Source organism: Wolffia australiana, chromosome 13 (genome assembly GCF_029677425.1).
Source record: "Wolffia australiana isolate 7733 chromosome 13, ASM2967742v1".
Classification (NCBI taxonomy): Eukaryota; Viridiplantae; Streptophyta; class Magnoliopsida; order Alismatales; family Araceae; genus Wolffia; species Wolffia australiana.
In genome coordinates, this window is record NC_135847.1 from 3,269,446 (window position 1) to 3,283,053 (window position 13,608).

General features: G+C 38.7%; 2 protein-coding genes across 6 annotated transcripts in view; both read left to right on the forward strand.

Moving 5' to 3' along the window:
• The first annotated feature begins 4,630 nt into the window (after nt 1-4,630).
• On the forward strand, nt 4,631-7,289 carry GONST3 (golgi nucleotide sugar transporter 3). 3 transcript variants are annotated; one of them, XM_078585246.1, is made up of 3 exons: nt 4,631-4,888; nt 5,409-5,515; nt 6,003-7,289. In XM_078585246.1, exon 3 carries the CDS (start codon nt 6,021-6,023, stop codon nt 7,134-7,136), a length of 1,116 nt encoding a protein of 371 aa, XP_078441372.1. In that variant the 5' UTR covers nt 4,631-4,888; nt 5,409-5,515; nt 6,003-6,020; the 3' UTR covers nt 7,137-7,289. The 3 variants fall into 3 exon arrangements, with proteins under 3 accessions (XP_078441372.1, XP_078441371.1, XP_078441374.1); XM_078585245.1 differs by having other exon boundaries at nt 6,021-7,289; XM_078585248.1 differs by lacking the exon at nt 5,409-5,515 and having other exon boundaries at nt 6,021-7,289.
• Nucleotides 7,290-12,757: 5,468 nt separating this feature from the next.
• SOS1 (sodium proton exchanger, putative (NHX7) (SOS1)) overlaps nt 12,758-13,608 on the forward strand; it is a 92,214-nt gene continuing 91,363 nt past the window's right edge. For 2 of the 3 annotated variants that reach the window (XM_078584981.1, XM_078584982.1), the window contains exon 1: nt 12,758-13,129. In XM_078584981.1, coding sequence (XP_078441107.1) covers nt 12,958-13,129 — 172 coding nt within the window. In that variant the 5' untranslated portion in view covers nt 12,758-12,957. The remainder of the gene's footprint in view (nt 13,130-13,608) is intronic. The other variant, XM_078584983.1, reaches the window with a different exon arrangement.

A 13,608-nucleotide genomic window follows, 5' to 3' on the forward strand; every position in this document is an offset into this window, starting at 1 on the left:
GCATTCTATCAAACACAGTGTGATAATCCCATTTGAAAATTAATTTTCTGAAGTTTCTCTGCATTTTTAGTTCAAGTTAAATCTTTAAAAAATATCTCGTACCCTTAAACCATTACCTGTCTTATCCTATCATTTTTCTGCTTTTCATTAAATAAATTTGATTTCCTCATTAAAATATTTGATTACTACTTTCTAACTTATGCATTTCCACAAACACCAGGAACACCCTCTCAATTACTTGATATTTTCACTTTCTTTTCTCTCATTCCACAAAATTCTTCATCCATTAAATTAACTCTTTATCTTCCTCCTATTAATTTACAGATACACCTTCCTACGTTTCCTTTGTCTAGGATTTAAGTAATAATAATAGAATCCCTTGCTAATATTACTATTCTAAAATCATGTCCCCCACTTTTCAATCTCTTTATTTAATAATATATCTAATGCAAATCCCTAAGGACACGACCTTGCTCTTAGCTATATGTGTTTGAGTGACGTTAAAAATTTATAAATATTATTTGATTGAAGTGGAATTAATAAAAACAAAATATAAATACGTTTAATTTGGCTTCATCACCTACTACTCTCTTCCCCTTTCAAACTATATATATTTCCATCTCCCTCTATTCACCTATCTTTTACTCTCCCTCTCTCTCCCTCTCTCAATCACCCTATGCATTTCCCTCTCTCTATCTCCCTCTTTAATTCTATGTCCTACCCTCTCACTCTCTCCCCCTATGTATTTCTCTCTTTCTGCGTCACTCTCTCTAAATCTTTGTCCCTTTACTCTCTCTCCCTCTCTAGTTTCTCTCTCTTTCCTTCACACTCTCCCTTCTCAATCTCTATCTTTTCCCCACTCACTCTCAATGAAAATATATGTGGCCAACAAGCTAACCACACATTCCATACCTGGTTCTATGTTCATTGACGTAACATATTCAGTATATTGGATGTGTGATGCTTATAATGAAGTCTATGAATACATGATCTACTTAGTGAATCTATCCTTAGTGTCTCCACACTAGTCTTTAAGTATGTTTTCTAAATAGTCCTATGTTAATGATACTCGAGATGGACATCAAATTATACAAATAAGAATATCACTATGTAGCCTAACTCAAATGATGAGTATGGTTTATCTATCCTTAGTGTGGAGACACTAAGGATAGATAGAGGGTGAGCTTTATTGGAATGAGTTAACTAAATTGATCTGCTTGAGTCGCTGAATGATTTTATAAAAAAATGTCAATCAAGTTGATTCACATCATGATTGTGTTAGTGGTCCTTAGACTTGAGACACCAAAGGCGTCTATTGGAGAGAGTTGTACTCTGATTACGCCATTCGGGTCTCTAATCATGGGATTCTATACAGTCTTTGTTTGGGTGCATCAAAAAGTTCATGAAGATAATTGAGTGGTCAATATGGGATCGTCTACCCTTGGTATAAGATGAGTCAACTGAAGAAAGATGATGTAGTGAAGTCCTTGGCCAAGGTCGTGAAATATCAGAGAAGAGTTCTTTGATGATTTCTAAACACATCAATACTAACTTGCATGACTGATTAGGGTTTGATAGTTGACCAGACCCTAAGTTTTTCGATGAGCATCGAGTGGATGAGGGATTGTACGTACATAGTAATTGATGATGAACATGTTCCATGAGTGAGTTGATATACACTCCTTTGTATACTCTAAAGCACAAGGTGTAGCTCGACACTCCACGGGTTGGAGACTCACCTATCGATTGGATTAAATCAATTCAACAATAGTTAATTTATGTGATGATATAGTTAATTAATTTGAAAGTCCAATAAATATTATTGGGTCACTAGAATTGTTAACTAGACTGATACATGGGCCTAGAGGGTCACACACAAATGATTTGGGCGTTAGAAGATACACCTAAAGTTTAGGGGGTTTAATGAAAAATACTCTCTTAGTATAAATAAAGGACGGCCTTGAACAAAATTCACCCATGCCATAATTTTTCAAGGTCCTTTTTCTTCTTCTCCCTTCTCCCTATATCTCCTCCCCTTTCCCCATGTGATCGCGACCGCGTAACGACGATGACAATGGGGGTGAAGAAAGCTTATTAAGGTGAAGGAGGAGATTCAACGTGCCATGGACAGCATGGATTCGTGTAGAGGCTGCACACATGAACAACTTGACTCATTTTGCGTGAGGATCCAAGAAATCATGGATGTGATCTGTGATGGGTTTTACAGGCCTAGATCTGGATGAAGACGAGGATTCCACATAGTGGAAGATACTTAAATGGAATTGAACGACATCGATAAAATCATTAAAATGAATTAAGTTTGCACGGATTGCATATGTGATTTCTTGGATCTTAAAGGGAGACAAGTCAAGCTGCTCAAGTGTGCAGCCTTTAGATGTATCCACACTGTTCTCGTCATGTTGGATCTCCTCCTCTTGATGAAGGCCCTTCTACCTCCATCGTCATCGTTAACGCCTTCTCGATCGTATCGGGCATGGAGAAGAGTGATGAGGAGAAAGGGAGAAGAGGTGGAAGGCCCCTGAACAATTATATCATTAATGAATTTCTTTCAGGGCCTTCTCCTATTTATACTAAGTGATATTTTTCATAAAAACTCCCAAAACTTAAGTATATCTTCCGACGTCCAAAGACATTTGCGTGTGATCCTCTAGTTAATGACTAGTTAACGACTATCAATCTAGTTAACGACTTCAGTGGTCCAATAACCTTTATTGACCTTCCAATTTAATTAACTATATTAGCATATAGATTAATTAACGTCAGATCGATTTAACCCAACGATAGGTTGAGTCTCGAACACGTGGGGTGCCAAGCTACACCTCGTGCTCTAGAAGATATAAAAGAGTATGTATTGACTCACTCATGGAACACGTTTGTCATCAGTTACAGTGTACGTATGATCCATCATCCCCTTGAAGCTCCTAAACGACTTAGGATATGGTCAACTGTCAAACCCTAATCGGCCATCTGAGTTAGTACCGATGTGTTTGGAAATCATCAGAAAACTCTTCTCTGATATTTCATTGCCTTGGCCAAGGACTTCATCGCATCGTCTCCCTTGAGATGTCACCTCTTGTACCGAGGGTTGACGATCCCATCTTGACCACTCAATCGTCTTTATGAACTTGTTGATGCACCCAAACTAAGACTATTTAGAATCCCATAATTAGGGACACGTAGGTCATACTCAAAGTACAATTGTTCATCCACAAGACATCGTTGGTGTCTCAGATCTAAGGACCACTTACATAATCGTGATGTGAATCAACCTAATTGATAGATTGGTGTAATTCCATTCAAGGATTCGTATGGATCAATTCAGTGAACTCTTTCCACTAAAGAGCACCAACAATCTATCCTTAGTGTCTCCACACTAATGGCTACGGGAACAACCATACTCATGATATGAGTGAGGCTAGATAGTGATATTATATCCAGATACTTTGATGCCTTTCTCGAGTATCCTTCGAATAGGAATGTTTATAACACATGTTTAAAGACTAGTGATCTCCGATCATGTATTCATTGACTTCGTTATAAGCATCACACATGCAATATAATGAATATGTTCTATTAATGAACATGGAACGAGAAGTGGAATGTGGGATTGACTTGTCGACCACATATATTTCCATCATTAACATCATTCTTGGCTATAATATCATTCAGTCATTACAAACATCATACATCTTTAGTATCTTTAATAACAATAAAAAGACATGAATAATATTTTTTATTAGTGTTCTCTTCCCCTAGTTCTCTCTCACACCATTTACTATTCCTTGCTATTGCATATTATCTTAGCTCTCTCATCCATTTGATATCTCCTCCACTTACTACATTCATCGTCTTTATTATTGTTATTACTTCTCTTTTAACTATATGTGCGTTATTTTTTCCCCTCTAAAGGCCAGTCATTGTGGATATGAAATCACTCCAACTATATATTTGATTTATTTGATTTTGGGAAATTTGAATTTCATCGACAAAAAAATTAAACATGTGATTTGCTTTCATCAAGAGCTGAGGGGTAGCTGAGGCCTAAGAGGGAAAGCTAAGTGGGAGCCAAGTGGGACCTGAAAGTGAAAGACGGAGTTTTTTATAAATTTCCCCATGTTAGAAAGAGAGTTAAAAATGTTTCTTGTTCTAGAGACAATTATGTTTTCTTTTGTCTCAAGAAAGGGTGGGAAAGAGAGAAATACACTGTCGTCAAGTAGCTGATGCAAGCTTGATCATGACTAAATCACTAAAGCTGCACAAATAGAAAACGAATAATACTGTCTCATCTATGGACTTTGAATCTGGTCATTCTAATTTTAAAATTTGAGTTTCCTTTTTTGTATTTATACAAAAAACATAAAATGAATGTTGAAAGTTGTACATAATGAAGGTATTTTCAATTCATACCGATGTTGAAAACACAAAACATAAAAATCTAATTAATGTCATTAAAAAACTTTTAGACCAATCGATATGAATCATCTGAACATCTAAAGCTTTTCATTTTTTTTTTACTCATACTGCTGTTGAAAACAAAAGATAAAAAAATTAATTAATATCATTTAAAAACTTTCAGCATCGACCGATATGAATCACCTGAACACCTCAAGAAGCTTTTTATTTCTGTCTCACAGAAGTCAAAGCAAGAAGGAGAGAGCTCAAGAAGATTGCTCGATTCACGAAAAGAGGAGAGACCCAGAATCCCTTCTTCGATTCTTTGTTCGTCTTCCTTCTTCCTTTCCCCTTTCTTCGCCTTGTTCTCTGTTGCCGACAATCGTGGGTAGCTCAACAAGAAGCAGTATAGCCGCGCCATTAGCCATCTTGCTGGGTTCACTCTTGACGGCAACGATTTGCCAAGAAAAAAGAGGTAAAATTTCAATGTGTATCGTTTTCTAGTAGTTACCATCCGCTTGTTACCTCATAGAAGTGCCCATTCATGTTGCCGATGGACTGTTCCGCTAAGATTTCGTTCTGGAACAAAATTCCATTTTTGGGTTTGTTTCACCTATCCCATGACCTTAACAGTGGGAGGAGATTTCAAGGAATGGTGGATCTGTTCAGTCTGTGTATAACCTAGCCGGATCTGGTGTATCGTAGGGGACTGGATTAAAAAAAAATATTGAATAGGGTGTTCAACTCGAGAGATAAATCGGAAAAGAAACCTTCACTACTTCTTCCCCTCTTTCTTATGAAGAGAATGGATCTTGTTGAGGGAGAAGTGGACGCGATATCCTTTAAATTCTTGAATGCAGTGGAGGTTGTGAGATTGATTCCTTCTCCGATTACTGTTAATCTTGCAAACCCATTGAAGATACCCCAGCGAACGGTAATTTTTACTCAATTGTTCGTTTCGTTTCTTGATTTAAGTTTTGCTGTTCCATCTGCAGATTTTTGTTCTTCAGTTTGATTGAATTATCCTCCGGAAAGGAGAAGTAGCGATGAAGTAGAGGCGTGGAGAACCCAAAGAGAGAGAGTTTGACGAGAAAGATTCAAGGTCAGTTTCACCAGCGTCTATTTGGCGCCCGTCAACGTCATCGTCAACCACCCATCGTTGACTTATCATCATTTTTTTTGAACTATTTGACTTATCATCATTTAAAATCATCAACTTGACAGTCTTCCATAACTTCTGATTGGCACCTTTCATGATAACCAACCAATTCTTAGAAATGCCTGGTCTTTGTCATAAATACACCCCTTGGATGAGATGAAATGAAAATGGGTGGATGAGATGGTATTTTGGTCATTTCCTTTCCCCATCACCTTCAAAATACTTGTATCTCTCCCTTAAGGAGAGCAGCAGGAACCTTTAGGAAGTTTCTCTGTGCGAAGTCCGGTCGGCCGTTGTTTTCCTCACTAGATCCTAAACCAATGAAGGTATCCGTGTATAAAAAATCAGGTCTAGGAATATCATCAAGATCTACATAGTGACAAATATGAAGAGTCTGATGTTTTTATTTCCTGATCTGACAATTTACCAGCTATTAAAAATCTTGTAGATGGATGGCTCCAACACGCAGGGTGTTGAATTTGCGCAAAGTCAACGCCCCTGGGAGCGGGCACTAGCGAGCCTGGGTCAACGAGCATCAGTTTATGGGGTGGCGGCAGGGTACTGTATCTCAGGCTCCCTTCTTTCGATCATCAACAAGTGGGCCGTGATGAAGTTCCCGTACCCGGGGGCATTGACTGCACTGCAGTACTTCACTAGTGCCTCAGGAGTCCTCGTCTGCGGGTGGCTCGGTGTCGTCGACCACGACCGACTCGATCTCCGCACCATGTGGAGGTTCCTCCCTGCCGCCGTCATCTTCTACCTGGCTCTGTTCACTAACAGCGAGCTTCTCCTCCATGCCAATGTGGACACATTTATCGTGTTCCGGTCAGCGGTTCCCCTCTTTGTGGCTGTCGGGGAGACCGTCTTTCTCGGTCAACCCTGGCCGTCGGTACGTACGTGGCTCTCCCTTGCAACCATTTTCGGCGGTGGCGTTATCTATGTGGCAACAGACTACCAGTTCACAGTGGCAGGGTACAGCTGGGCAGCTGCTTATCTTGCCAGCATGGCAGTTGACTTTGTGTATATAAAGCATGTGGTGATGACCATTGGTTTGAACACTTGGGGCCTGGTCTTGTACAACAATCTGGAGGCACTGATGTTGTTTCCTGTGGAGCTGCTTGTCATGGGGGAGCTGAAAAAGATTGAGCATGATGCCCCGACTGCGCTGGCATGGCACTGGGCAGTGATCGTGCTGCCGGTGGGACTGTCCTGTCTCTTCGGGCTCGCCATCTCGTTCTTTGGATTCTCATGTCGGCGTGCCATCTCAGCCACTGGCTTTACTGTCCTTGGGGTGGTCAACAAACTGCTCACTGTGGCAATCAATCTGGTCATCTGGGATAAGCATTCTACATTTGTTGGAACGCTTGGTCTGCTGGTATGCATGGTTGGTGGGGTCCTCTACCAGCAGTCCACCAACAAGTCGAAGGCTGACGCTGCTGCTGCTCTGCCGCCTGCTGACGTAGACGAGGAACAGCAACGGCTTCTAGAGATGGCAGACGCAGCCAATGGTTCCAATGCCAGGGATGTTATGAAGCCCATCTCGGACAATGGTGCTGCCAGATGAGAGCAAAGGGAGTTGTTTGTCGAGGCGAGGTCACATCTTATCAGATCTTTGAAGAATGATGTTTTCCTCCCTATTCATTTTCTCCAAGGTTTCACTCGCAAAGAAATAAGTATTTTCTCATGAATGTCATTATTTGACCTTGAGTTTCAACTTCGCATCATATTCATCTGTGGGAGTCTCTATCTCAGCAATAAATTCCAAAAACTTAGTGAGATGCGTCTACTTTCATGAGTTGAAGGGTCTAAACACCAGTCAGCCACTGTCATGGGGTAAAATATTACCAAAGCACTCATTTATCCATATATAATAAAGCTTAAATAAATTGAGTAAATGACAGGAGATTGGCCATACATCTTTCTGGTCAGGTTTGGGATGCATGATGGAATTGGATGTCTGAAAGGTATGAACGACGATTTGGTCAGGCATCTGTCTCAGAGTCTGCAATTCCACTCTAGGGACTGGATGAAACGGTTTAGAAAATGGATGGCCGATTGTAAACCTAGAGTAAACAACCAGCACCAGATGACGCAATGGGATTAGAGATGGTCCATTTGAGCGACTGAATCGCTTTTGTGAGATTGTGCTGTGCCGTGCAAAAATCGCACCGCACATCGCACAGAAAATTTGCACATTCGCACTGCGCACCGCACAGATCTCTGTTCGGTGAAATTGTGTGAATTTTTCATGAACAATCTCGCTCTTCTTTGATTGCTCTCCCCTCTTCCTCTCTTTCTCGCTCTTTGTCGCTCTCCTTTGCTTTCCTCCCCTCTTCCTCTCTCTCTCTCCTTTACTTTCCCTCCCCTCTTCCCCTCTCTCTCTCTCTCTCCTTTGATTTCTCTCCCCTCTTCCTCTCTCTCTCTCTCTCTCTCTCTCTGTCGTTTTCTTTTGCTTTCCCTCCCTCTTCCTCTCTCTCGCGCTCTCCTTTGAAGAAGACGCTCCCAAGCCCGAGGTACTTATCGATGTAGTTCTGGGTCTCTCATTCTATGTGTATTTATCCATCTATCTATCTATCTGTCTTGATTCTTCCTCGAGAACGACTTTTGCTAGATTTGGAATTTCGGATTAGTGGGTTCTTCAGTTATCTCCTCTCTCTTAAATCTCTATCCATCTATCTATCTCTCTTGGTTCTTCTGAGTTCAGATATCTCCTCTCCGCTATCTTATTTATGCATATCTCTCTCTCTATTTGTATATCTATGTGTCATCTCTCTTCTATCTCGCTCAATCTGTCCCTGCAATCTATGTATTTATTCTATTGATTCTTCCTCCGGGAGAGATCTCATCTCACCAATCTCTATCTATATCTCTTGGTTCCCCTTCGGTAACATATCAATCTATCTGTCTGCTTATGTATATGCATGTCTCTCTCTCTATCCGTGTATCTATGTGTCCCCTCTCTTCTTTCTCTGTCTATCTATCTCTATAATCTATCCATCCATCTATTGATCTCTCTATCTATCTATATACTCTATTGAATCTTCCTCAGATTAATTCTCCCTTCTCTCATATCTCTTTGCATATATCTCTTCAATCTCTATCCATCTATCTATCTATCTCTCTTGGTTCTTCAGATATCTCTTCAATCTATATTCATCTATCTATTTATTGTGAAAATTTCAAAGTTATGATTAATTTAGTCATGGAACATTAAGTAATTACTGTATGATAATAAAAACAGTAGTGTGGGCAATTAAAACATTAAATATTTACTGTACATAAATACAAATAATTTACTCAGAATAATTATCGAGTAGATACCTAACTACGATAAACTATGTTTATTGTGACAATTTCAAAGTCATCAATAATTTAGTCATGGAACATTAAGTATTTTCTGTACGATAATAAAAACAGTAGTGTGGGCAATAAAAATATTAAATATTTACTGTATATAATAATAAATAATTTATTCAGAATAATTATCGAGTAGATACCTAACAACAGTAAACTATGTTTATTGTGGCAATTTCAAAGATCAATAATTTAGTCATGGGAAATTAAACATATACTGTATGATAATAAAAACAATAGTGAGGGAAATTAAACATTAAATATTTACTGTGTATAATAATAAATAATTTATTCAGAATAATTATTGAGTAGATACCTAACGACGATAAACTATGTTTATTGTGAAAATTTCAAAGTTATCAATAATTTAGTCATGGAACATTAAATATATACTGCGTGATAGTAAAACCAGTAGTGAGGGCAATTAAAACATTAAATATTTACTTTATATAATAGTGAATAATTTATTCATAATAATTATCGAAAAGAAACCGAACGATGATAAACTATTTTATTTTTAAAATTTCAAAGTTATAAATAATTTAGTCAGGGAACATTAAGTATTTACTGTATGATAATATAAACAGTAGTGAGGGCAATTAAAACATCAAATATTTACTGTATAATAATAAATATTTTACTCCCATAACATAAACACGATTTTTCTTTAATAATCCTGGAATTGAGAAATGTTATCATTTGTTGTTTACTATAAGTAATCAGCATGTTTTCATCAATTCAAAGAGTTTAAATTTGGGTTGTTATAATAAATTTAAATCTTAATTATTACTCCAAGTGAATCCTGATTTTTCCCTATTTTCTTGTTAATTAATGTTTTTTATGAAATTTATTTAACCTAGGAATAACGTTATTTAAATGAATTTGGCATGTTGAAAAACTTAGTTTAACAATAATTCATGTGGAGATGGAGCTATGAATTTTCCAGAATTTTATCTATTTTTTTGGGAAGTTATTTGAGAAAGAAATTATTTTTTAAAATAGAAAAAGGTGCACTTATAAGGAAAATATGACTTTCAAGCAATTTTTAAAAATAGAGGGACTTTTCTTAAATTTTGATTACAAACTGATGACGGATTAAAGAGAGGCGGGTCCGTCAATACTGTTATGAAGTAAGGGACGGTCCTTAGACTTCAATGTGACACTAGAGATGGGAGATAGACCCAACAGAGATGGGGTCCCAGAGCCGCGACAATATGATCTACCACTGGATCTCACTGGGGCAAATATATCAACTTCTGAGGAGAAGATTTATCGGGTTATTAATTTATACCCAAAGTATTTCAGACAGTAATTGCCACGTGTCCTCCATCTCTCTCTCCTACTAAACTGTAAACAAACTTCCTGTCCGCGTAGACAATTCAAAATTGCACACGTTTTGCCATCTGTCCTCTTTCTCTTTCTCTCCTGCTCATATCTATACTACTATAATAGGAATACATGTGCGCTTCTGGCTACTGATTGGCTGAAAAGGAGTGAGAGAGAAAAGAGAGAGTGAGAGAGAAGAGAGAGAAGAGAGAGAAGAGAGAGAATAGAGAGAATGAGAGAGAATAGAGAGAATGAGAGAGAGAGAGAGAGTTGAAAAAAGGTTGAGAACGTCGACAGTTGTTTTGAGAAAAACTCCGATATATACTGAGAGTTGAGAAAGTAAATGGTTGCTCTGTCTTTATTCGCGTTTCATCATCGTCCATCGATCAGAATCTTTTCATATATATAGAGAGAAGAAACCGAAAGGAAAAATCTTTTCATATCTATCTCTCTCTATCTCTATCTATCTATCTCTCTCTATCTCTCTCTACCTCTATCTATTTATCTCCATCTCTATCTATTTATCTCTATCTCTATCTATCTACCTTGCTCTATCTCCCTATCTCCCTATCTCTCTTCTCTCTCTCTCTGTTTATGTGTTTTTATCTCCATCTCTATCTATTTCTCTTTTCTCTCGCTCTCTGTCCCCAGGTTTCTACTTCAATTCCTATATCTTTCTCTATCTGCTTCTCTCGAAACATTTTTTTCTCTCTCCTACAAATTGACAGAATCATTCAGGTCTACGTACAGGCTTCTTTCTATCTCTTTCTCTCTATTTGTACGAAACCCCAAAATTCTCTCCTGAAAGTTGAAAACCTCAGGTTTACGTGCAGTCTTCTTCCTCTCTCTCCCACTCTCTCTCTTACCTTATCTCTCTCTCTTTCACTCTCACTCTCTCTCACTATCACTCTCTCTCTATTACTCTCTCTTTCTTACTCTCTCTCTCACTCTCCCTTACTCTCTCTCACTCTCCCCTGCTCTCTCTCACTCTCTCTTACTCTCTCTCACTCTCTCTCTCTTACGCTCTCTCACACTCTCTCTTACTCTCTCTCTCACTCTCTCTCTTACTCCCTCTCTCACTCTCTCTCTTACTCTCTCTCTCTCTCGCTCTCTCCCTCTTTCTCTCTCTCACACTCTCTCTTTTTCTCTCTCACTCTCTTACTCCCTTACTCTCTCCCTCTTACTCTCTCTCTCTCTCACTCTCTCTCTTACTCTATTTCTCCTATTCTCTCTCTCTCACTTCTCTTCTCTTATTAATCTCTTTCTCACTATCGCTCTTAGTATCTTACTCCCTCTTTCTCTTACTGTCTTTCACTCTCTATCTCTCTCTCTTTTTCAATTTTTATCTCTTTCTCTCTGTACCAATATCGAAACCCTTATTTTCTCACTCCTGTTTGACGAATACCTTCGGGACGGATGTCTGCATCGTTGATTCGTGTATTAATGATTCGTTTTAGAACGATATTCCAGATTTTTTGTTGTTGTTTGTATATGGAAAATAAATTCCGCTTTCATCGTTATTATCCATATCTGCGATCAAGATAGTTTTTTTCCTCACGCAGCATCCGATCAATTATGATTTTTATTACACATTGTTTTTCAAATTGGGTAAACTATCTCTCTCACAGTCTCCGATCTAATTCGTGGGCAACGATTGATCTATATGTCCAATAATCGTTAATTTATTTAAAATTTTAAATAGATTAAACAATCTCTCAATCTTATTCATGGGTAGAGAAAGCACACCATCTGTCCAATTATGAATTTATTTAGTTTTCAAGTAGATTAAACTATCTCTTGATCTAATTCATGGGTCGATTAATCTCTCGCTCTAATTCATAGTCAATAATTTATTTAGTTCTCAAATATTAAACTCTCTTGATCTAATTCATGGGTTGATTATTCAACACCTGTAAAATATCGTTCTAGAATGATTGTTTTTGCACAAATGTCTGCATTGTTGGAGTTGCACGTACGCCGATGGGATGTTTTTTAGGCGCCCTTTCATCCTTGCCTGCTACCAGACTTACATCGATTGCTATTGTCCTTATAAATTCTTATACTCTACTTAATTATACTATACTTCATTTCAAATTATTCTTCTTAATGTAGCAGACGGATAATTCCCTTGGGGGATCCGAATTACAGAATTTCGTAGGCGGCGGCGGAGCAAGAAGCTTCGATGCAAAGAATAAATGGGCGAAATTGTCGCATCGGGACCAAGTGAGGTTTGCTCCGCCATCCGTCTTCTATGCTACCCTCGGCATGTAATCCAAACGAGAGAGCCTTCATTTTTTCCCTTCTCCGTCATCTGTCTATAAGCTTCAGATCTGTGTGGTTCGTCTGAGTGGCTGAAGATGAAAATAAATTTAATTATCTCCGAGAATGAGTACGGCCTTGCTTTCTATCTATTCTCTCTCTACCCGAAGAGATAGATAACTTATTTTCGAGCATTACGAGCGGGCCCCACTAGTATAAATAACTTATTTTCGTCTTTTGCTGGTCGTCCGTGCTGCGAGAGCGTCGGTGATATCCCGTGCTCATCACGAGTCTCTGGTTTTGTCCGAAGGTGGCGCGGAATTCGAATTTTTTGCGATTGAAAATTCGATGGATCGACGTGATGCCAAGCCGATCGAGCTGTAGACAGAAAGTAGAGATTTCTCGATATATGAGGGAGGAAATCGGAGATTCGTTTGTTCTTCGCCATGGATCGATCGAGGAAGCTGGATGAGGTTCGGGAGTCGGATCCGGAAGATGCCGTCGTGTTCGTTGGAATTTGCCTGGCTCTGGGAGTCGCATCCAGGCACCTCCTCCGAGGATCTCGCGTCCCCTACACGGTCGCCTTGTTCGTGCTAGGAATTGCTCTTGGTTCGCTTGGTGAGATGATCCTTCGTTTTCTCGGTCCGAATAGCGAGGATGAAGTTGTTATTTGTTAGTTTTTGCTATATTTGGCTCCTCCGCTGACGTTTCCTTCATTTATTATGTATCATATCTTATTGATACCGTAGGATCGATGTAAACTATCGATGGTGGCGCCATTTCTCTTTATTTATTTTTTGAGTATTTCGTTTGGTAGGATGATTATTTTTTTGTTTTGGATCCTGCTGCCGAGGACGAAGTTGTTAGTTGTTAACTTTTGATCTCTTCGGTTACTCCGCTGACGTTTCCTGGATTTATTATCTATATTATTGATACCTAATTGATGTTAGCGTCATTTCTTCTTCTTTTTTTCATGCGTCCCTGATTAGTGAAATTTGAATTTCTGGCTTGAAGTGGAAGGAATCTAGAACACGGTTAAACTCCTAAACTAATCGTGCCAGACTTTTGTGACTGTCAGGTGTGGGGGGGGGGGTAAA